Source organism: Pygocentrus nattereri, chromosome 3 (assembly GCF_015220715.1).
Source record: "Pygocentrus nattereri isolate fPygNat1 chromosome 3, fPygNat1.pri, whole genome shotgun sequence".
Taxonomy (NCBI): domain Eukaryota; kingdom Metazoa; phylum Chordata; class Actinopteri; order Characiformes; family Serrasalmidae; genus Pygocentrus; species Pygocentrus nattereri.
The window spans coordinates 43,988,333-44,012,892 of NC_051213.1; the positions used below are offsets into that span (position 1 = coordinate 43,988,333).

Below are 24,560 nucleotides of genomic sequence, written 5' to 3' on the forward strand. Positions count from 1 at the left end.
TCAGGGCAATAGTTATTTATCAGAGGGAGCAGTACACCATTATTAACATACATCAGCCTGGGTCGATTGCATCGCCGCTAAAATGGACAGTTTCGTTTTAAGTCATGGACCGGCTAGACAGCGTTCAAAATAACATTAGGGAAATCAGCATTCAAAGCAATAGTGGAAATTGCATCCTAACAGTTTCACGATCCTCCTAAGAGGATTTCATACCTTTAAAGCAAACCAACACCGAAGCCGCTCTCTATTTTCTTTTTTTCAGTGTCGCAGAGAAGAGATAAACATAAATATTGTCATAAATACATTTGAGTCGTCCTTATCCCATTGTCCCATACCCCGGTGTGATATAGGGATATTCTTTCTTTTTCACAGAAAGTCAATGCAGCTTGAGGTCCGTGGAAAAAATTATGTGCACGTATCATGGAAGTCCTCCATTTACACCGCGCTGTAAGTGGCTTGTGCAGTTTTAATCAGCGAAGGACACAGAGAGGACAGCGGCCTCCGCTGTGGCGTCTCAGAGGAGAAATTTGCCCCAGGTCACCTGTTTGGATAAAGAAAGTAAGACATGAACTCAGCAATTACCTTTTTCTTTTGACTTGCATCTAACCTAAATAGAAAGGCAGGCAGTAAACAATTTGTCTGGGAATTTTAAGCAAATTGTTACGGCTGTCACACCTACCACCTCAAGACTTTAAATCTCAGGTATGCTAATGCCAGTGGAACCTTTAAGGAGGCCATACGCCGTTTACCAGGCTTTAGATGAGACTTGAATTTTGGGATGGACTGTGCTATTACGAATGAGAAGTATATCCTCAGTGTCGGGACAAAACCTTGCATCTCCATTTTTGTTGTTTTTCATTTTTTGACGTGATTCAAATTTGCCAGCTGCCTTTATATTGTTTCAAAATTTAATGACCAAAGGACAAAGAGAATTCATCAAAGAGTACATGGGAAAAATGATTTTTCATGAGTCCTCTGGGGTCTAAAGGCATTTTCTTGATTTCTGCATATACTCATAAATGCACATTTAAATACATTTGCATATGACATAATACCTACATATTATATATCACAATGTTTGGAACAATCTCAGCTCTCTATAATGAGGCCCTTTTGACCCGGATAATTTGGCCCTAGAGCTCAAAAACTGAAGTTTTGGAAATTCTTAGTATCTCTTGTGAAATCATAAACCGATCAGGCATAACATTACGACCACCTCCTTGTTTCTATCTTCATTGTCCATTTTATCAGCTCCACTTACTGTATAGCTGCACTTTGTAGTTCTACAGTTACAGACTGCAGTCCATCTGTTTCTCTGATGCTTTATTAGCCCCCTTTTACCCTGTTCTTCAGTGGTCAGGACCCCCTTGGACCCTGACAGAGCAGGTACTATTTTGGGTGGTGGATCATTCTCAGCACTGCAGTAATGCTTATGTGGTGGTGGTGTGTTAGTGTGCGTTGCGCTGGCCAGAGTGGATCAGACACAGAAGTGTTGCTGGAGATTTTAAACACCTCAGTGTCACTGCTGGACTGAGAATTGCCCGCCAACCAAAAATATCCAGCCAACAGCGTCCTGTGGCAAGTGTCCTGTGACCACTGATGAAGGACTAGAGGATGACCAACAGGAATTGTGCAGTAGCAGATGAGCTGTCGTCTCTGACTTTACACCTACAAGGTGGACTGACAAGGTAGGAGTGTCTAATAGAGTGGACAGTGAGTAGACACAGTGTTTAAAACCTCCAGCAGCACTGCTGCGTCTGATCTACTCATAGCAGCACCATGTCAGTGTTACTGCAGTGCTGAGAATGATCCACCACCCAAATAGTACCTGCTCTGTGAGGGTCCATAGTGGTCCTGACCAGTGAAGAACAGGGTAAAAGGGGGCTAACAAAGTATCAGAGAAACAGATGGACTGCGGCCTGTAACTGTAGAACTACAAAGTGCAGCTCTAGAGTAAGTGGAGCTGATAAAATGGACAATGAGCGTAAAAACAAGCAGGTGGCCATAATGTTATGCCTGATCAGTGTAGCTTTACTCATGTGGATAAATTGTTTGGTGCTTGAAAAGGGTTTACCAAAGTCAAAAGTTCACAAAAGTAGTGGAATGTATGAATCCAATAGTAAAAACATGTTATCCTTGCGCTGCTTTTCAAAACCGATACAGCAACTTCAGCTGCTGCAATCATTTTAACAGACCACTTCACAACTGTGTCTGAGGCGAGTGAACAAAGAACGAAGGGTGTTCCATGTGATGGGTAAGTCCTTAGTGATTTCCTCAACATCTGTCGGCCAGTTTCGAGCGAAATATAGACCGACATTGAAATCCACCAATTGCCTACAGTAAGAGGCAAACTCCGCAGATTCAGAAACTGTTTGAACCTTATTTCTGTGCTGTATTATTGCAAACATATTAACAGAAACATCGAAAAACACTTAATTTGACGCGACAGCACGTTTGTCAACCCCACATGGTTTACTTCCTTTAAAGTTAGGAATGTTTTTTTCCTTCTGTAGTGACCATTTTGGAGATACACTCAGAAAAAAAGGTACGACACTGTTACTGGGGCAGTACCCTTCTTGTCACTAGGGTGGTATCCTCAGGGGTACATCCCAGTACCTTTAGCCAGGGAACATAACTGTAACATAATCCACTGACTCCACACACCCTGTCTCGCCTCTAGGCTTTTTATTAAATGGTTCTGTTTTAAAACATTTGTTTATAAAAAGATACAAATGTCCACTTTTCCACTAGGAAAAACTTATTTAAGGTACACAATAGGACCTTAAAACCACTGCTGTACCTTTTGAGGGATTGTACCTTGATGAACGAATCATGTACCTGCATGGCACCTTTATTTCTAACAGTGTAGAATGTTTCATTCCACCAGCAACAATATATAAAAAAGCTACACTGCATATTTTGGAGACCTCCGTAAGTTTGCTTTTATTTTGGCAAACTTTTCTATTTGGCTAGGCTATAATATTGTCAGGCTATTAAAGCCCCTACAGTAATCATAATGCCTTAAGAAAGACTGTTGTCAAAAACCATAAGGCTGTCAAATGATTCAAGTAATTGATCACGATTCATCGCATTATTTTGTGCAGTTAATCATGATTAATCATATTTATGTGCTTGATTTTCAGTTTAAAGAGTTTTCCATTTAAAAAGGTGTGCATTCATTGTAACTATACTTCAAAATAAGCTTCATTAGAATGTGCTTATTACGGTTTTTCAGTAATATTATTTTCATTGTGCACAGGCAGGATTTACATGAAAAATCACAATTTTTATGGAGTGAACACAGTTTCTAATTTTCATCACCAACGTTCAGTGAGAGCAATGGAGGCTACATGTTCCAACCAATGAGTGTATACATTTAGTTCTGATGGCACAATCTGATTGGTTGATAACAAGCTGGGAATAGCCAGGAAGAAACAGAATACAGTTCAAGATGGGTTGCTATAATATTTCCATCTTAGCGATGTTTTTATTTCCTTTTAGGTTGGCCTTCCTTCTCATATCCCTTCGCCATGTTTTCTTGTTCCTCCATTGCTCCACCTTTTCATCCTTCCCCTCACCTGTCTCTTGTCTGTTTTGCCTGTCTATAACTGTGATATATAACTTTCTTGTTCTGTTTCTCCTTGTATTCCTTCCTCTGGTTGTTGTCTAGTAGTCTTTGTGTTTACAGGCCCTATCCTGTGTTAGTCTTTTTTGCTCTCCCTGGTCCTTTGTTTTCTTTCAGTTTAGTATCTCGAATTCTAGCATGTTCTTTCTTAGTTCTCCCTTTTCTTGGAGTGCAATAAAACCTTGGACTCACACTTGCATCCCATCATCTTCATTGTTACACTTCTTTACAGACTGACTGGAACGAAACCACATACTGAAAATCTGAGCTGAACCTGATATTGCAACACTTTCATGGCTCCATCCGTAATGCAAAAGTCCTTCTGCCTCAAAACGTAGTAGCCATGTTAATATAAAACCATGTTAGATATGATGTTGCTTCTGTAGATGCTTTAAAAGACAAATTATTTAGCACATTTACAATAATCCTTTGACTTTAACAGCCCTAAGAAACAGATAACCCAGTTTGACAAATGATATTAGCCCCTCTTGGTAATATCTTTTGCCCCCTATTCCAATTAATCACACTCTTTATTATGGCTGGAATGGTACCTGTGGTCAAGACGGCGGCGATGCAGGGCCTGGCTCAGCAGCTGAGAGGTGCTCTGAAAAGACTGGCCCAGCTCATCTAGCTTCTGCTCCATGGAGATGATCCGCTGCTCCAGCTCGCGATAAGAATTGTTCCAGTTTGCACTCAGGTCACACATGATCATCTGCATCTGTTGGTGGTGTGACAGAGACCCCTGGTTATGCTTTTTTTTCGTCTAGTGTAAAAGGAGGTCCCACCTTTTCTAGTTGAAAAAGGGTGAAAAGAAGGTTGCAATCACTGATGTAGGTGACAGTTATGTGTTTTGGTGCTCCACTCAGATACTATGACCATATTGGGTAAAGCCATTTGAATATTTATTAGTGATACTAAGTAATTTAATAATATGAGTTGGACTGACGTAAAAGTCGCATGAATTCCGATTGCCACAGATCGGATACGGATCGGATTTCAGTACTACATATGAAAGCGTCTCAAATCGGAATTGAAAATGTCAGATTCAATGCTTTTTTGCTGTTCACAGTGACACACAGGTACACATCTGTGTCACATATGGAGAAAGATCAGATTTGGGCCACTTTTACCTGCTGTGTAAACGTAGCCAAAGACTGCTCAACTGGCTAGTGCAACAGGAACACTGACTAAAGTGACATTTGCATTTATATCTAAGGGAGAGACATCAGTAACCAGTGCTGGAAACTGTGGTTAAAAGTGCATATTTGGTGACCACAATGCTCACACAAGGGAAAACAGAATTGCTGTCCCTCAGGTGACTGAGAACGTCAATCCAAGACGTGATCAAACTGCCTCAACAAGAACAGTCTGACTACATTACAGATGAATGCACATCTGGAAGCTCAGTGGGGGAAAAAAGTGATATGGGCAGATGAGTCATCCCTCACCACACTCTGTTAAACATCAGCATGTCCAAGACCTAAACATACGCTATGACCTTCACAGTCACCAGATATCTACCTAACTGAACACGCGCTCACCACACCATCATTAAAACACTATCTGAGGTGTCGTGACCCTTCATTACAGCTCCAGACACCTATAGAATCTATGGAAGGCATAACGAAGCTGTTCTGGTACCTTGTGGTACTTTACGTCAGTTTTTCCTTTAATTTGTCACAATTTGAGCTTAATTCTAAATCTAATTCATTCAGTGTAAATTTCTACCTTGGAGAGGTCCACCATCTCACTGGTGTAGTCTCTCAGCTTCCTCTGCTTCAGCCGCAGGTGGCGAAATCTAGGGAAAGAATAAAACATATGTCACTAAGTATTACTGCACTCAAAGGTCAGCAGTAAACGTGCTTCTTAAAAATAGCCCGTAAATGACGTACTTTCATCTTGATATGCTTTGATGAAATTTATCATTGCCATCATAACAAAAAGTTTGGGTGAGTAATTCATGATGAATGAACCAACAGAAAAGGCCCACAGTTACTTGGAAAACAATCTTGCAAGTTACATTCACATATTTCCTTCACCTGTAAGGTTATAGGAGGTTTTCATATGACAGACATGATATGCTAAACTGTGCCACTTGGGAGCCCCATTTACACTATATGGACAACTGTTTGTGGACAACTGACCACCACACCAATATGAGCTTGCTGGATGTCTCATTCCAAAACTATAAGCAATAATATGGAGTTGCACTCTGAGGTTTTAACAGCCTCCACTGTCCTGGGAAGCACTGTACAAGATTTTGTGAGGTCAGACACTGATGTTGGACAAGAAGGTGTGGCTGACAATTAAGGTTCCAATTCATCTCTGTTCAGCAGGGTGGAGGTCATGGCTCTGGGCAGGCTGCTGGAGTTCCTCCTGACCAAACTTGCATTTTCTTGCATATAATTGTCTAATCTTTGTATGTTGTAGCATTAACATCACCCTTAACCGGAACTAAGGGAGCTGAAAAACAGCTCCAGATCATCCCACCTCCACCAAACTTTACTGCTGGCACTAGGCATTCTGGGGAGTAGTGTTCACTTGGCATCCACCTGACTCCATTGTGTCCATCAGACTGCTAGGTAATTAAATGTGATTCATCACTCGGGAGAACACATTTGCACTGCTTTACACCACTCCAGTTGACTTATGACACAGTGGTCTTAGGCTTGTGTGCAATTGCTAGGCCAGGAAAACCTATTTCATGAGCGTGATGGTGGCAAAATGCCATAACTTCAGGGAACTCCAATTCCCAGAAGCCCGTAGGCTGATTAGGCCCAAACTGACACACCTGTGGACTCCTCTACTTAAGGCTGTGGCAAACAGCAGCCCTTTGTAGAGGAGTGACCAGTATGGTATGCAGCTCAGGTGGGTGTTTAAACAAAAAAAAAAAAAAACAAAAAACAAAACAAAACAAGAGTGATCATCCTGAAATTACTCAAACAGAACAAAAAAGACACAAGAAGGCTTGAGTTACAAGCCGCTCCAAGCTGCTCCAAGCCATACAAAAGGTCTTTTCTCCACTAAGAGCAAACAAGTGGAACATAAAGTCTACCTTCTTTTCATAATTACAGTGGAAGAGTCTTTTGTTTTCTCATTGTCTTTTATTTCACGTTTCTAGTTCAGCCTTTGTTTGAGCACATGTGCCAGTTTTCCCGCCTTTTCATTTCCCATTCCTCAAGATGTTTTACCCATTGTCATATACGTTTCCCAATGTGCCAAATTCACACATCATTGTTCCTGCCATCCCGTAACACCCGAAACACAGTTCTTCTAGTGATGTTGCTTCCAGAGGTAGTTTTGAACTCCGTGGTCTGTGATGCACCAGAGGATTGGTGAAGTTTGAGTGGTCTGCAGTGTTGCACTTCCATTTCAGCAGGGCACACAACAGACTTGTGGCCATGGTGGTAACCTATGACCATGCCAGATATACCTTTTTGTACTGCCAGTGTTTGTCTATGGAGACTCCTTTGCTTGCTAAAACACCTGAACCTAATAATTAGCAGGGTCCACATTAGTCCACATACTTTTTTTTTTTTTTTTTGAGAATGGTCCAACTTGCAAGTTACATTAACATGTTAGTTTTTTTCCTTCTTGGATAAAGTTACCTTTTTCGTTTTCACAAGGCATTGATGATATGCTACTCAGTGGAGCCCCTTATTTTTGTTTGCCAGACTATGATCCACTAAACTGGTGCTAAGTAAAGTGGACACGCTCTCAGTTTCATAATGTATAAATACTGTTTTGGAAGGAGTTGTATGGTTGGGTAACACAGCCGATCTATTGCTTGACATTGCTTGACATAGTGGCTTTGAGGCTGGCCTAACTTTAGATGAAAATTTGCTGCTCCAAAAAAGCAGAACGGAAACCAATATTGCAGGGGTGAAGCACAGGCAGTAACTGCTGAAGCATGCAGAAATGGCCAGTGTCTGCGTGTCACTGAAATGGTAGCCTATGAAAAAAGGAAAGGAGTCAAAAGATACCAAATGAAGCTAAGGAAAGAATGGGCAACAAAATGACCTCTTAAAGTTGAAGTCCACCAATTTTTTCAATATTTCTGCAGAATTCAACTGGTGAGAAAGAAGTAAAACACATTATTCAGAGTGGTTTCATAAAAAAATGTGCATCATAGAGAACCCTGCCTGTAAAATGGTGTTGATGGGAACCAGGGTCATGATCTTCACAATGTAAATATGGACATTTCATTTTCCATCCAAAATTACCAGTGAACCTATACGTCTCCTGAGTACTTATCACCACATACCAGAGAGTGGAGGAAAATAATATTAACCAATAAAATCATAACCACTCTCTCCCACCACTTCTGCCTATTGAGGGAAAATGTTCAGCTAGTTTAGAGACCCTCCCTGATAGTGCGTTTCCCTCAAAAGGAAAATGAGTTATTTCTTGCTGTTACCCAGTTTTCTCCACAATTTAGTGGTCTCCAATTCCACCCACTAGTTAGGACTCCCCCAATCACACAATACCATCAATGCTAGGAGGGTGAAGGCTAACCCAGGCTTACATTTACATTTCTGGCATTTTGCTGACGCTCTTATCCAGAGCGACTTACAATTTGATCATTTTACACAGGAAGGCAAAGGTGGTGTTAGGAGTCTTGCCCAAGGACTCTTATTGGTATAGTGTAGGGTACTTGCCCTGCTGCGGGATTGAACCCCAGTCTACAGCGTAGAAGGCGAAGGAGTTAACCACTACACCATCCCAACCACCACTACTTCCTCTGAGACCTGCGAAACCAGCTACTGCATCTTTTCAAACTGCTACACACGCAACGTCACTGGACAGCTGAATGCGCTTGGAGGAAAGCGGCAACTGCCAGATCTGTTATGTCGGCTAACAGACGCCTGTGCTTACTAGCATCGCGTTGAGTGATGGGGGGCCATCCTACCCACCAGAGTGAGGTCAATTGTGCTCTCTAGGACTCTTGAACTCACAACCACCTGATGATTGGGCCAACTCAGGAGTCCCCATGTTATATTATTTTAACAAGTAATTACTAATCAGGACTTTTGTGTGGCTGCAGAATTTTAATTTGACAGCATTCTGCCTGATGTCAGGTTTAAAACAAGCTTTAAGTCTAATCTGTTCATATTTTATGTTCAGTGTATACTGTGACACCCAAATATCACTGTGTTGAAAGTTTTCTCAAAAGATTTCCAGGTTTTTGTTTTCCTGTTGGCCTTCATTCCCTGCTTTAAACAGTCTTGTTTTCTTCAACTTGATGGAAAGGTTTTGACATATGCTGCGCAAAGTAGTGGAGTAAAAAGTATTTTTACTTTGAAATGCAGTGAAATAACAGTAAAGTCTTCCCCAAAAAAACAAAACAAAAAATAAAATGCAAACTTTAAAGGGGCACTCCAGCTAAAATGAACAAAATGGAGTGATGAATCAAAATCCATTGTAAACATGCCTTCTCACCTCTCACAGTGGTGATTCATTGTTTTTAGAGTGAGTTTTTCCAGTTGAAACACCATGTCAAATGAAGGAAGACAGAATGTTACTATTAGCAAACTGAATATTATGTCTGTATTAGCCTCTATGTCAGCGGTTATGCTGATGGTCCCTCACCATGGGAAGGGATTCTCAATGGTTGTTTGGCATATTTGTATGGTGCATGCTGGGTTTTGTAGTGAGAATCTGAAAATTGGTACAAAATCATGAATTCTGTCAAACTGAGGAGACTGAGTGATGCAGTGTTGCGTTGCAGAATACTACATAATATAACAAATTACATCAAATTCTAGTTTTAAGCTGGAATGCCCCTTAGATACCTAGGAAAGTACTTAAATACAGTAATGAATTGTGTACTTTTTGTGTATTTAAAGTACTAATTTTAATCCAGTATGAGTCAGCAATGTGTGTAGGTTTTACAGTCCAACGGTAATGGTGTGAAGGGATTTTAATCCAGTATGAGTCAGTAATGCATGTAGGTTTTACAGTCTGACTGTAATGGGTTTGAAGGGATTTTAATCCAGTATGAATCAGCAATGCGTGTAGGTTTTACAGTCTGACGGTAATAATTTTGGAGTGTCTTCTTAACCCATTATGAATCTGCAGTGAGTGTTCTTTCTACCACTATCTGCCATTAATAATTGTGGAGTGTTTAAACCCAGTATGAATCTGAAGTGTGTGTGTGTGTGTGGTATTTCCAGTCTAAACTTAAGATCTGTAGAGTGATTTAATCCGGTATGAATAATGACTGACTTTGTGTATTAAAAGTACTGTGAGCTATTGGAAGCTACTGTTGCAGCTTTCCCGAATATTTTTAGTGGTCCTGCTAACTGTAAAACAGGAAAGGCCAAAATCCCTCCACCCTCACAGACGCCCTCAGACACACGCTCATTCGGCTGCTCGTTCTCACACACAACGTGGAACACTGTGAAGGCCAGATTCCTTCAGTAACGCTGTTAAAAGCTTACGCAGAAATTCACACATCTGAACTTCCTGTGCTTAGTGTGAGCGCGAGGCCGGCCAACTGCACACCTCCTCTCCCAATCTTTTCCTTATCTACAGGAAGGTGCGAGTTGCAGATTGTAAACAATAGATCCTGGACAACAATCGACAGGGAGATGGCGAAACCAGTGGACTTGGTAGTGGTCCAGTGATAATGAAGATTGATACACTGCCTGTTACCTGGCTTTTCAAAATGATTTAATGAGCAAATTTACTTTCAGTTTGCAAAAATCAGGGAAAGTCTAATGAAAATCCCTACTTATAAGAGTACATAACTGCTACTGAAGTGATAATTTAGGGTATATTTTGTTCTGAATTTACATGATCAAACTGTAAAGCTAATTTTTCAGTAACTGCATGAAATACATGTAAATTTATATTTGATTTTTTTTTTAAAAAAAAAAAAGCTCCCATCAAATTTAACAGAATGTGTTTTATGAACTATAGCATATATTGCTATATGCTTCTAATTTACTGCTGAAACTTAGATGCTCTTTGTATTTTATAAAAATAATTTTTACGGAGTTTATAGTTTACAGCCCATATCTGTGGAAAAATGGGTCGACTTTCAGTAGAAAAAAAGTGAGTTCAGCTTCTTTTATTATAAGGGTTTAAAATGACATCACCATCTATATGACTGGAAAGAAGACAGTTCCAGCTCTCATACAACACCCACGTATTGAATATAGCTTATGAAATATTGAAGTTATGAAGAATATGATGAAGTGCGTTTTGGAACCACTGGTGGTCTCAAGGTTCATTACAAGTGTATTAAAAGTATCAAAGTATTTTAGTCTATTTTAGAGTTCACTGCTTTAAGTGTCACTGCTTTTGCACAAGTTGTGGCGTTTTATTTTCTAGTTGTTGTCGGCCACAACCACACCATGCATGAATGGAGTTTTTCTCTAACAGCTCGTTTGCTGCCCATCTCAAGTCTCTCTCCTAGCTCACAAACGCTATATTTCCAAAAGTGGGCTCGCAATCTCTGCTCTAATTCATCCCCAAGGTCTTCTATCGGGTTGAGGTCAGGACTCTGTGCAGGCCAGTCAAGTTCTTCCACACCAAACTCGCTCATCTGTGTCTTTATGGACCTTGCTTTGTGCACTGGTACGCAATCTTGTTGGAACAGAAAGGGGCCGTCCCCAAACTGTTCCCACAAAGTTGGGAGCATGAAATTGTCCAAATTCTTTTGTTCTGCTGAAGCATTAAGAGTTCCTTTCACTGGAACTAAGGGGCCAAGCCCAACTCCTGAACAACCCCACACCATAATCCCCCCTCCACCAAACTTTACACTTGGCACAATGCAGTCAGACAAGTACCGTTCTCCTGTCAACCTCCAAATCCAGAATCATCCAATGGATTGTCAGATGGAGAAGCGTGATTCGTCACTGCAGAGAACACGTCTCCACTGCTGTAGAGTCCAGTGGCAGCGCTTTACACCACTGCATTCAACGCTTTGAATTGTGCTTGGTGATGTAAGACTTGGATGCAGCTGCTCAGCCATGGAAACCCATTCCATGAAGCTCTCTACGCTGTTCTTGAGCTAAGAATGTGGAGGCCACATTAAGTTTGGAGGTCTGTAGCGATTGACTCTGCAGAAAGTTGGCGACCTCTGCACCATGTGCCTCAGCATCCGCTGACCCCGCTCTGTCATTTTACGTGGCCGACCACTTCATGGCTGAGTTGCTGTCGTTCCCAATCGCTTCCACTTTGTTATAATTCCACTGAAAGTTTACTGTGGAATATTTAGTAGCGAGGAAGTTTCTTCACTGGACTTATTAACAAAAAGCAACTTAAGAGTAAATACTGTTCAATGAAGAACGAACTAGGTAGTTTTACAGTAGAATTAGTAGAACACTAAGTTCATACTTGCCTTCAGTACTCAAGACAATGGTAACTAATAGCTTACTTTGAATGTCAAATGCTTACATTAACTTAATTAGTCTACAGGCACTTTAAATGACCTATTGCTGTTGTTGGAAGAAAACCTTGTATTTCCAAAATGATAACTTTACAGAAAGAAAAAACCTTTACTGTTAACGTCAATAGTAAGTCAACGGAACCAGACTTTTTTTTTACAAGTAAATTTGGGACATTTCTTTTGGTCCATTCATCATGAAATTTACACACAATGTAAAGGGTAAGAGGCATTTTCAAATTAAAAACTGTCAATAATCAAAAACTGAAATGTCAAAAATGGAGATATGAGGTTTTCTTCTGACAACAGCGACCTTGTTTAAAAAGAGCTGATGTGCTTGTTACTCTGAAACATAAAATCATAAACGAAAACAGAAAAAGAATGCAACAGCTAATTTAGCTAGCTAGGTTAGGTTGCAGGTCAGTTGCTTCTTCAGGTTGGAAAAGTAGATAATTAATTGCAGATGCTTATTTATTATGTATCATATAATACAATATCTATATACAAATCAGATATTGTACAGTGATTTTAATCCAGTATGAATCTGATATGAATCTGCAGTATGTGTATAGTTTTCACAGTTTGGCAGTAATAATTGTGGAGTGATTTCAATTCAGTGTGAATCTGTAGTTTGTATTTTTTATGTTTTTACAACAATAATTGTGGAGTTGTTTCAATCCTGTATGAATCTACAATGCATGCTGTTTTCAGTGTGACAGTCATATTTGTAGAGTGACTTAGTCTTGCAGTAACCACTGTATAATAATTTTTAATCCAGCATGAATCTGTAGAGAACTAAAAATTCTTACAGTACATACTTGTGGATTATTGAGCATTTGGGTTATTTGAGGAGACTTGAGGAAATTACACAGGTATTTTATCCCATACCATTTAGCCAGTCAAATATCTTACAAATTACAATGCATAAATTTAGCTAATCATTTAGTTAGTAACAAACCTATCTAGCCTTAACGGTTCTGTGCCTTTGATCACATTCCACCAGCGTCAAGGCATTAACACAATAAAATAAATGGTAGTGTGTATAAATGATATCTCGCACATCAAATGCGATGTTTCCGATAACCAAAATGCTGCATTATTTCATTCTTCCTCTATTCAACTTTTATTAACTTTCATTGGTGATATGACTACTCATTGTCATCTCTGGTGTTGGCATGGTGACAACCAAGCTGATGGCTGAGCTTTGTTTTAGCCACTGAAAAATGTGTTAGCATGTCCAGAAACAGCTCAACAGTTTTGCTCAAAAAGCTTCATCATCTGAAAGAAGTGATGAAGCTCTTCATGCTGCTTCCTTTTCAAAAATGGAAAGCAGCCCAACCAGTGTTTACCCATTTAATAAGAAGCAAAGGATAGGTTTAATGACACACTTTTTCATTTTTGTAACAATGCAAACACAGCAAAACCTGTGATGTACACATTGTGTATGGTTTTGATGTAAAAAATTGCATCCAAATATTTTTTACAAATATTGCATTCACTTACAACATGTAAAAAGCTTGTATGGACAATAACTGTGGCTGAAATTACATGAGTGTTACACGTAACAGGCAGGTGATGGCACACAGCAGGTTACTTACACACGGATGGCTTCCAGCAGGCATCTTTGGTGGTGCCGGTGCTCACCATTGTTATTCTTGGCCTGGGTGGTCCGGTGGAGCAGCCAGCATTCTCTCAGCACGTTAGCAGCAGCGTTACGGATCTGTAGCATAGAGATCAATTAGTCAATTCTCCATTTAATCATGTCAACTCAGTTCCTTTTGTACAGTAATTTTCACAAACATCACAGTGCAGTCTTACAAAAATGTGGGTTAAAAACCCCCTAATGAACAAGCCAAGAATGACAGCGGCATGACAAACCCCCTAAGAGCACTTAAGAGGAACCAAGATCATTAAGTCCATTAATCCAAGGGTTCCCAAACACTTCCATGCCAAGACCCACATGTACAAGTAGTTTCTCCTGAGATGTAGCCAAATAAATGTGAAGTGATATGCAAAGCTTGATTCTGAAAAAAAATGAAATACAAATAAAAACAAAGCAGTTATATTTTTAAACATACTTTGACCTAAACAAAAACGGTCCAAAGACAAGATATTTGATGTCAACTTTCATCTTCTTTCATAGGTTTTTATAAATGCACGATCATTCTGAAATTAATGGTTTAATTAAGCAATTTAAGACCAGGAACGTTGTGGAAAAACATTTTAAACGGTTGATGAAATCATGCATAGGTATACATGGAGCATCCAGGAAAGGTCTAGTCCTTTATGTGCAGGGTTGAGACACGCCTTAGTTTAAGAACAACCTTCGTCGATTAGCGTTAGCACAGGCTTTAGGTACTTCACCCTCTACAGTGCACAATATCATCAAAAGACTCAGGGAATCCAGTGAGATCTTGTACAGTGCAAGGCCAAAAACCATAACTGAATGCCATGATCTTTAATCTCTCCGAGACCTTCTGTGATGGATATCAGGGAATCGGCTTGGGAATATTGGGACAAAATGTTGTTAATAAACATCTTTCACCACTGCATCTGTTAATGCAAGTAAAGACTGTACTATACACATCCAAAGACGGTGGCAATGCCGTCATGCATGATTGTATTAGTGACTAAATGGAATGTTCAATCATTTGTTTTAATAAAATAAACCACATTAAGGTATAGGGTCCCTTAAAACAAAAAGATTTTAACCTAAGATTTTAGTCCAAGTCCGCCTACATGTGGGTGGAGACTGCTGAGACTGAGGCTTCCTGGCACGAAGTGTAGAAGCTGCATTCTTCCATTTGAAAGCACTTCACAGATTTACATGTCTAGTGCAGACAAAACGTTGTGATTGGACAAAAGTACAATGAACTCTGGACAGACAAAACAAAAACAGCTGTCTGGCATTAATTCAGCTCGTCCTGTTTGAAGGAAGAAGCGTTGCGCGTATGATTCTAAGAACACCTTCAATGAAGTACGAAGGTGGGAGAATCGTGAAATGGGGCTACTTTTCTGCAAACAGCACTGGGACATTACACACATCATGGAAGAAAACATGGAAATATTAGGAGAGATTTTGATTTCATCCGCCAAGAAAAGCGAGAAGACGATGATCCCAAACAAACCAAAAAAGCCCAAGCCTGATTTCTTAAAGAGAAGAAAAATTTAAGATTTGTTTGCCAAAAGAAACTCGACCACAATGCAACAAAACACAATTACTTTGAGATTGAAATACATCTCAGAGCTATAATTGCCAACAATGGCTCTACAAGAAAGTACTATTGTTATGTTGCTGTCTGTATATTTTTTACCCTATCAATGTCATTTTGTTTATGCTTATGATTGCATACTTTTTTGCTCATATTAGGTATAAAGAAATCAAGACACTGTAAATTTGAGGTGGATATATGCACTGGAAATATGAAATCAAAATATAAATATTACAAAACAAAAACAAAAGGGTCTGAATACTTTCCCACAGGCATTCCTGAGCTTTCTTTTTTAATACTGTTTCTGGTGTCTTTGATTCTATTCCTGTCTTGATGTCATCCTGCTGACAGTAGTTATAACTCAGGATCTTTTTGATGATGTCACACCCTCTCTGGCAGTGTGATGGTGGTTATTATTAGGGCACCCGTCAGGGGCTGTGTCCAGATGTTTTCCTTTAAGTCTATCAAGCCAAGATACTGACAGTTAAAACCATAATTTTTCACAACCCATTAGTCCAGAATTTCATTACATACTCCAATAACTACAAAAAGAGAAGGCAAATTGATATACACAAATCCAACTCCAAAAAAGTTGGGACAGTAGGTAAAATGCAAAAAAAAGCAGTGACTTATGAATCTACTTTGATCTAAACTGGATCAATTTGTTCAAAACTTTTTGGAACATGTTGCCGAAGCAAATAAAACATTGAATATTGTGTTTTTGTGGCATTTTCAAAAAGAACTTGGTAATCAAAACTCTATTATTAGCATTTCACATACTGTCCCAACTATTTTTGGAATTAGGCTTATAGATGGGTACTGGTATCGGGCTGATATCAGCATAAAATTATATTGGTGGATAAAAAAAAAGAATGAATTTGATCCACTTCTATAACAAATTTATCCTGTTCTTCCTGTGTGGTTGACAGAATAATTGAGTAGTTTTAGCCTAGCATGCCTACTGTTATGCTTATATTGTGATAAAAGAACGCAAAGTTTTTGAAGCCATACATATTAGATTTGTAAAATATCATGCATTGGGGTTTTCTGATCTTGAGAAACGTGCGGGTTATACGGATCCAGTCCATCAATGAAGATAATCTTCTAACCGTAGACTTTCCAGGAGACTGCTTCCAAATTGTCCACATATCTTCCTCTTTTTTGCCGTCATTCCGGTCTATTTTCCTTGGTCTTCATTCACCTGCAGGGTTGTAGTTGTAGCAATGGTGTTGAGCTCCAACAGAGCACAGTCTGAGTTACAGCTTGCCTACTAAAAATTGTGGCGTTCTTAATGACTTAATCAAATACTGTATGACTCTGTGCCATCGCTGTATAATTGTATAATGTTCCGAATTCAGACAGTGACAACTCCTTAAGTGATATCAGAGAATGAAGTGAAGGCACAACTGAGCGAGTATGAAATGAATGAGTTCCTATGGAAATTTAGTGCAAAATCATAGTTTGTAATAGTGTAAACATTTTTATCATTTTCTCAACACAGAACAGAATACAATATTTCAACACCACAAATCCTTGAGCATTTTCCAGTTATGGAATGTTCTAACACTGCCTGATGTACATTAATGACATTAGTGATTGCAAACCAGTTCAATTAGCCAATGAGCCAATGAGCTCAGCTTGCCAACCAGTCAACCCTCAGAAACAGTAATGCTAGTGTCCTTCTGAAACGGAAAACCTGTTTTCCATAGAAAATTAGAAAGAGGCACGTTTTCTTTCATTTTAATGGAAAAACTCCTTATCCTTTCCAAAATTAAAGGAAGGCTTTCAGTTTTTAGCCGTTTAGCTCCATACAACCCCATTCTTTGAGGACTCCTGTGTGCTCTCTGGCATTTTGGAGTCCTTCTTATGATCTAATGGGAGAAATAGGAAGTGGCCAGACTCCCCTTAAATTGACTTTAAAATTACATGCACATTTTAAATGAAATGGTTGCATTTCCTTTAAGAAGTAGCTCAAGCACAAACATACCCAGCAACTATATAATTTCCATTGGCACTACACTTTCAAACTAGCCCGATTTGATGAGACAACCATGAATTTGGCTACCTTGCTTGTCGTGAGCTGCCCTAGAGAACCTGCATGCTTAAAATCCCTACTGTTAATTCCAGTTTCACTACAGCAGCTGGTTTCACGCTGTTCTGTGTGGTTTCACCACCATAGTGCTAAGATTGGGAGGGCGTTGCCCCCTCTTTAGTTTTGAGATGGCCAATGATCCAGTGTCCATCCAAAGTTGGTGCCTATGCCAGTTCTGAATATGATACATATCCAGCAGACAGAGATTAGGCTGAAACATGCTGTAGTATTCCTTTAAGAGGTTAAGGTCAATGGGACGCACCCAAACAGAGCCCATATGGCAGCAGATGCGAGGATGCAGACTGTGACAGGATGTAACACAAGCCTACGGTGACATGTGAGGACATCAGCGGTGATGGGAAACTGTCTTATGCAACTTGTGCGCAAGGAACACCTGACCACCAACAACAGATGCCCACTCAAAGCAAAAAAAAAAAAAAAAAACAACACTTCCCCCCTTTTTTATCTCTCCGTTTTCATCTATGGAAACTCTTGTAGCGTCTTCCGCCAAGAGCGTTTATTTTCGGGCTTCTCCTTCCCTCTGATAAGCAAACAGATGGATCCTGTTAGAGGGGCTTAACGCGGTGCCAAACGCTCCCATCCTTTCAGCATCCATATCCCCCCCTCTGCCTCCTGTCCACTGTTACAACCCCCCACTTGTGCTCGCGTGCTCACAGGACGCGCACATCAGCATGCACACCGTTTCCTGTCCATGCCCAAAAGCATTCTTGGACTGACACAAGTCCTTTTCCTGACAGGGACCTGATTGTTTCCTCCCTTTGACGCCTTTTGGAGACCATTAAGAGATCGGCAGGTTTTTTTAATTTTTTTCGCCTGCCCACTCTTAGGCCGTTTTCCCACACTGTGCTGCCCTTTGGAATGCCCTATTTAAGGAAAAAATAATATTATAAAAAGCCCTAGAAACCATAACACGCGTGCAGCGCGGAAAATAACGCCACCTCCGCCCGTGCTGCTACGTCCCTTGGGCCGGTGCGCTTTTTCAGAATGTTTACCATTTTGGTTTGAAGTCCATACTTAGGAATGTAACAAATACAGTCGTGCGCAAAAGTTACATGCTTTGTTGATTTTCTGGATGAAAACACGTTTAATGCATTGTCTTTAGAGGACACACTCCTGCATGTGTGAATGCACAAATACTGTTTATAGTCATGCTTCACATTTAGGGTCACAAATGCAAGATTTTCATTAACAGCATATTATTTATATCACTTATGTCGGAACATAACCTTGTATCTCCATTTTTCACTTAGTTTTTTCATAGTTTTTGGCATAATTAGAAAATGCGTATTGGCCTTGTATGTGAATTTTTATGAGAAATGGAGTAAAAGAAGTGTCTCAAAATTAGATTGAAAACCGTCTGGTTCCATTGACTTACATGAAAAGTGAACTATGTTTTTTTCCTTCTCTTGTAAAGTTACCATTTTGGAGATACAAGGTTTTGTTCTGACAACAGCGATATAGACTTCAAATGCAGACTGAAGACACATCTCTTTACACAGCACTTAGATGAGCATTGAATTATAAGCTGCACTTATATACAACCCCAATTCCAGTGAAGTTGGGACGTTGTGTAAAACAAATAAAAACAGAATACGATGATTTGCAAATCCTTTTCAACCTACATTCAATTGAATACACTACAAAGACAAGATATTTAATGTTCAAACTGATAAATTTTATAGTTTTTTGCAAATATTCACTCATTTTGAATTTGATGCCTGCAACACGTACCAAAGAAGTTGGGACAGGGGCAACAAAAGACCGGGAAAGTTGAGGAATGCTCAAAAAACACCCGTTTGGAACATTCCACAGGTGAACAGGTTAATTGGAAACAGGTGAGTGTCATGATTGGGTATAAATGGAGCATCCCTGAAAGGCTCAGTCATTCACAAGCAAGGACGGGGCGAGGTTCACCAGTTTGTGAACAACTGTGTGAGCAAATAGTCCAACAGTTTAAGGAAGTTTAAGTGCAAGGAATTTAGGGGTTTCATCATCTACAGTCCATAATATCATCAAAAGATTCAGAGAATCTGGAGAAATCTCTGCAAGTAAGCAGCAAGGCAGAAAACCAACAGTGAATGCCCGCGACCTTCGATCCCTCAGGCGGCACTGCATTAAAAACCCACATCATTCTGTAACGGATATTCCCACATGGGCTCAGGAACACTTCAGAAAACCACTGTCAGTGAACACAGTTTGTCGCTCCATCTACAAGTGCAAGTTAAAACTCTGCCATGCAAAGCGAAGCCACATATCAACACCACCCAGAAACGCCGCCGGCTTCTCTGGGCCTGAGCTCATCTGAGATGGACTGACGCAGAGTGGAAAAGAGTCCACATTTCAAATTGTTTTTGGAAATCATGGATGTCGTGTCCTCTGGGCCAAAGAGGAAAAGGACTGTCCGGATTGTTTTCAGTGCAAAGTTCAAAAGCCAGCATCTCTGATGGTGTGGGGGTGTGTTAGTGCCCATGGCAGGGGTAACTTGCACATCTGTGAAGGCACCATTAATGCTGAAAGGTACATACAGGTTTTGGAGCAACATCTGCTGCCATCCAAGCTACGTCTTTTTCAGGGACGTCCTGCTTATTTCAGCAAGACGATGCCAAGCCACATTCCGCACGTGTTACAACAGTGTGGCTTCATAGTAAAAGAGTGCGGGTACTAGACTGGCCTGCCTGCAGTCCAGACCTGTCTCCCACTGAAAATGTGTGGTGCATTATGAAGCGCAAAATACGACACCGGAGACCCCGGACTGTTGAGCAACTGATGTTGTACCTCAAGCAAGAATGGGAAAGAATTACACCTACAAAGCTCCAACAATTAATGTCCTCAGTTCCCAAACACTTATTGAGTGTTGTTAAAAGGAAAGGTGATGTAACACAGTGGTAAACACGCCCCTGTCCCAGCTTCTTTGGTACGTGTTGCAGGCATCAAATTCAAAATGAGTGAATATTTGCAAAAAACAATAAAGTTTATCCGTTTGAACATTAAATATCTTGTCTTTGTAGTGTGTTCAATTGAATGTAGGTTGAAAAGGATTTGCAAATCATCGTGTTCTGTTTTCATTCATGTTTTACACAACGTCCCAACTTCATTGGAATTGGGGTTGTATTATATTTTATTGTATTGCACTTTGTATTGTAGTTTATTGTATTGTATTGCATTGAATGGCACAGAGTTCTGTGTTCAACTCTGTTCCTTTTTCTCTCGGTATCTACAGTGACTTTTAGTTTCTAGCAGTATCTGAGCTCAGGACTGTCTTTTTCTCTAAGCTATTGGTAACTAGCAAAGATACTTTCTCTAGATTGACAAAGCACTTCTTTTAAGTGGCTCTGGATAAGAGCGTCTGCTAAATGCTGTAAATGTAAATGATATAGTAATGAGTTCTTTTAGCATTACATATTACTTAGTGACTGATACTTAGTACATACTTAGTAATTGAGTACACGGTTAACAATGTTTAGCTTGCTATTAATTCATAGCATAGTTATTCATTGATTTGTGTAGTAAACGCTGGTACATAAAACAATGTAAAGCTACATCATTTTGTCAAGTTATTACGACTTATTGCGCTGCTGTAGAATTACACCCAGCGGTGAGGTACACTATAACCTGCATATCACTGTTGTTGAAAGGAAACCTTGTATCTCCAAAATGGTAACTTTACAGGAGAAGGAAAAAACATACTCTACTTTTAATGTAAGTCAATGGAACCAGAATTATTTCCAGGTAATTTTGGGCTGTTTCCTTTGGTCCATTCATCATGAAATTTACACGCAATGTAATGGGTAAGAGGTTTTTTCAAGTGATGTCAAAAACTTAAAAACGACAAAAATGGATATACAAGGTTTCCTTCCGACAGCAGCGATACATAGTGTACAACACCTTAGGCTAGGCGGTTAACCCTATAAGAAAAGTGCACACACAATGGAAGGTAGGCCAGAGGCAAAGACAACACAAAGAGGGCGAGCAAAACAAGAAGAATATGCAAATGCAAATGCAGGAGCCGTAGGGAAAGATGTTGAGATTACACTGATCAAACAAATACTTATCAAGTAAATCTGACAGCTCAATTTCACTACAAACAAAGTTTCACTGACCCACATGATTAAAACTGATTAAAACCAACAACAGAGGGATGTTTCAATACAGTTAACTTTCTGTACAAATAATGAGCATTTAATTATTCATTTATTTATGTAAAAATTATAATTATAATTCAATTACATACAACTATCAATGAATTTGCAAGCTGTCATGTAAAGCGTTCCCTGTAAAACAAACAGCAAGTGCTGCTGTGAAAAAGTTATGGCACATTTTATGTTTTGCTTAATTTTTGTCAATAAAGATGAAGGTGTGCACCCTGTTTTAACAAAGCTCCCTGATTTGTTATAGCAACGTTCGACCGGCCACTACGGTCTTCGTCGGGCCAATCTGCTTTGGTCCTAACCTCTTAAATAGTCAGGGCTCAAAATTGAATTACACACTTCAATAACCTAAAAATAGTTCATCCAGTTTGCACTGAAGCTACTGTAGTTACTGAATAATAAGCCTTAATATCTAATAAGCCTGGGATTTTAATGGGTACTTAATGGCTGTTTTTGATGAAAGCAAATTTGTACCACACGCACCAAACTGGTGTGTCTGAACTATAAATATATTATTACTAATTAATTAATATACCAATTAGGTGTGGTTTACTGTGTTTTGTGATCATCCTGGCCAATCACAGTTCCAGATGGCTCTTTATGTGGCAGCTTATGCTCCTCACCTCTTTGGAAATCTGGATGTCCATCATGAAGAAGTGCACATGCTTCTCTCCTTTGTTTAGCGCTAGCTTCTTCGTCACAACTGCGACCAACATAGCAGTGCATGCCACACCCTGCCAAGCACACACAAAAAGATCATCATCTCTCCTGCTTTCCCTGGCCAACCAATATTAACTTCTACAATAATCTTTTACAACATATAAGAGCCCATGAACAGTTCCGTGGTGTACGATAAGATTACACAATGACTGTCCTGTTTACTTAACGATGATATTCTTCTAGAAGACATACATACATACATACAGGATTTGCAGGAAAATGTGTAAAATTAACTTCTATATCACTATAATGACAAAACTTTGTCTAATTTGGCAGATATCAAAGAAATGAGAATTCTCTGCTTTTTTGAATGAGTTTGATGTATTACATAAACATCATTGTTCTCTTTTTCCCCAGTCGTTATAGTCTTTACATCTAAATTTAGCTGCAAAAAAGTCGAATTATGCAAATAAATTATTCTTGTGATGTCAAAAAAACCCTGGCCACTGACCATAAAAAAAATACTGGGTATTTATCCCTGGACTAGTTTTAAAATGTGACCCAATTCGTAAAAACCACTCAAAGGTTTGATGTGAAGTGGATCAGTTGTTTACAGCGGTGGTGATGGAAACCAAGGGTCGTGTCTTTTGGCTTTTTATATGTAATGCTGACGATGTAAAACAGTGGAAAACCAGGAAAAATATTTAGACTTAACGCCCTGCGTGTACCTCTCTGCTGTAGACTCTTAAAAAATTACATTTCAGGCCAATTTTTTTCTCAAAGGTATCCAAACACAATGTTTCAAGCATCATACAGCATATTCATGTACTAACTTTAGTGAGGTGAGTTTTTAGAGGCATTAAACGTTTTGAACGTCTGGTTCTGAACCCCCACTGCTGTGAACAACTCTGACTAGGGAAGTTTCTTAGAACGAAGCATTTCACACCAAAACACTCTGACTTTGTTAACGTCTTAACCATTTCATTTACATTTTGGCCTTTTTTGCAATTTAATATAAGGAGATTTTCTTCTGAGCAATTTCTGTTGGTCTGTTGATCATTTAAACAAAACAAATGGGGTCTTTAAATGGTGTAAAAAGCTCAGTTTCTAGGTTTTGATATGACAGGGTTGAGTACTGATAAGTAATACCAAGAAGACATTCATTAGACATCGCTTGATAGTTCATGAAAGTCATGCTACCTCCATTCACAATCTACAGGGAGATTCACTTGAAAGAGGCCCCGAATATTCTGTAATAACTCTCTCTAAGATGATGAAATCTGAATGAAAAAACATGCAATGAGCTTGTCAGTATATGGAGCTTTGAACGAGCTGGGATGCCCCTGCGTCGCGGCGATGAGGTAGGTGCAGGACAGCCGTCACAACGGTTAACCTCCGTTTGCAGTTTCCGGATGCATACCCCTGTACCCCTTCATGTGTCTGGCAGAAAACAGAGATCACTTCCAGCATCGCATGTAATGCAATCGATTACACACATGTCCAGTTATGTATTTTTTGGTTCAGATTACTTCATCATAACGGGAGTTACAACAGAATATTTGGGGCCTCTTTCAAGTGAATCTCCCTGTAGTATCTTAAAAAGGGCATTTCTGTTTCAGCAGTAATACAGGACATGGTTACCTGCTCTCCTCAACAGCTTGGATTAGCAAAAGAAGGAAAAGAAACATTCAGTTAGTGCTGTGAAGGCAGGCAATTCTTAAGGTACTGTGCATGAAATTGTACAGAAGTGTGTTTCTGTAGAGGATCTGTGTGATGCATCCCTCTGGCTCTGACTCACAGATGGACTCCACTTCCCAGAACCTTGTGGCAGATCACGTGAGTGTTAAAATTCCTCAATCCACCAATCATCCCTCACAATCACCAGAACACTGATGTTTCGCACTGCTCTACGTGTCATATGAGCTGTCTGGTTTAGTTAATAAGCCTGAACATTGAATTAGGTTAGTCGTGAGATGGGTCGTTCTACAGAAATGTCCACTTTCCTATCTCGCCATAGGAGTCACTGGTGTTACTGATCGTCACTGGTGTTACACATAAGAAAGGTAACACCAGTGACACTTTTAATGGAAAATGCATTTTACAAAGTGGCTGCTACAGAGCGTCAAACCACATGCTGTCACTCATGGAACATCCACAAAAATCTGATATTTAATCCATTTGTATTCTACTTTTTCACCATTACCTCAGAATAAAGCAGGTCACACCAGTGACGTCAGCTAAAAGCTTCATATGAAATCATGAGCTAAATGAGAAACTTCGTGAAAACTGAAAAGACACAGCGGACTCACCGTGTGCTTTTCTTCATAGATCCTCAGAAAACAGGTAAAAGGAAGTCAAGTGATGTCATCAGTGTGATTTTTATTTCAAAATAAGAGATGTTATATTATGC

At 39.6% G+C, this 24,560-nt stretch overlaps 1 protein-coding gene across 1 annotated transcript in view; it reads right to left on the minus strand.

Annotated features, from left to right (window-relative positions):
* Window positions 1-24,560, minus strand: part of kcnn4 (potassium intermediate/small conductance calcium-activated channel, subfamily N, member 4) — a 75,504-nt gene continuing 50,944 nt past the window's right edge. The window contains exons 5-9 of the mRNA XM_017702062.2: window positions 22,114-22,224; window positions 13,616-13,737; window positions 5,354-5,423; window positions 4,177-4,343; window positions 1-541 (exon numbers count right to left, since the gene is read on the minus strand). Of these exons, the coding sequence (XP_017557551.1) occupies window positions 538-541; window positions 4,177-4,343; window positions 5,354-5,423; window positions 13,616-13,737; window positions 22,114-22,224 (474 nt within the window). The 3' untranslated portion in view covers window positions 1-537. The remainder of the gene's footprint in view (window positions 542-4,176; window positions 4,344-5,353; window positions 5,424-13,615; window positions 13,738-22,113; window positions 22,225-24,560) is intronic.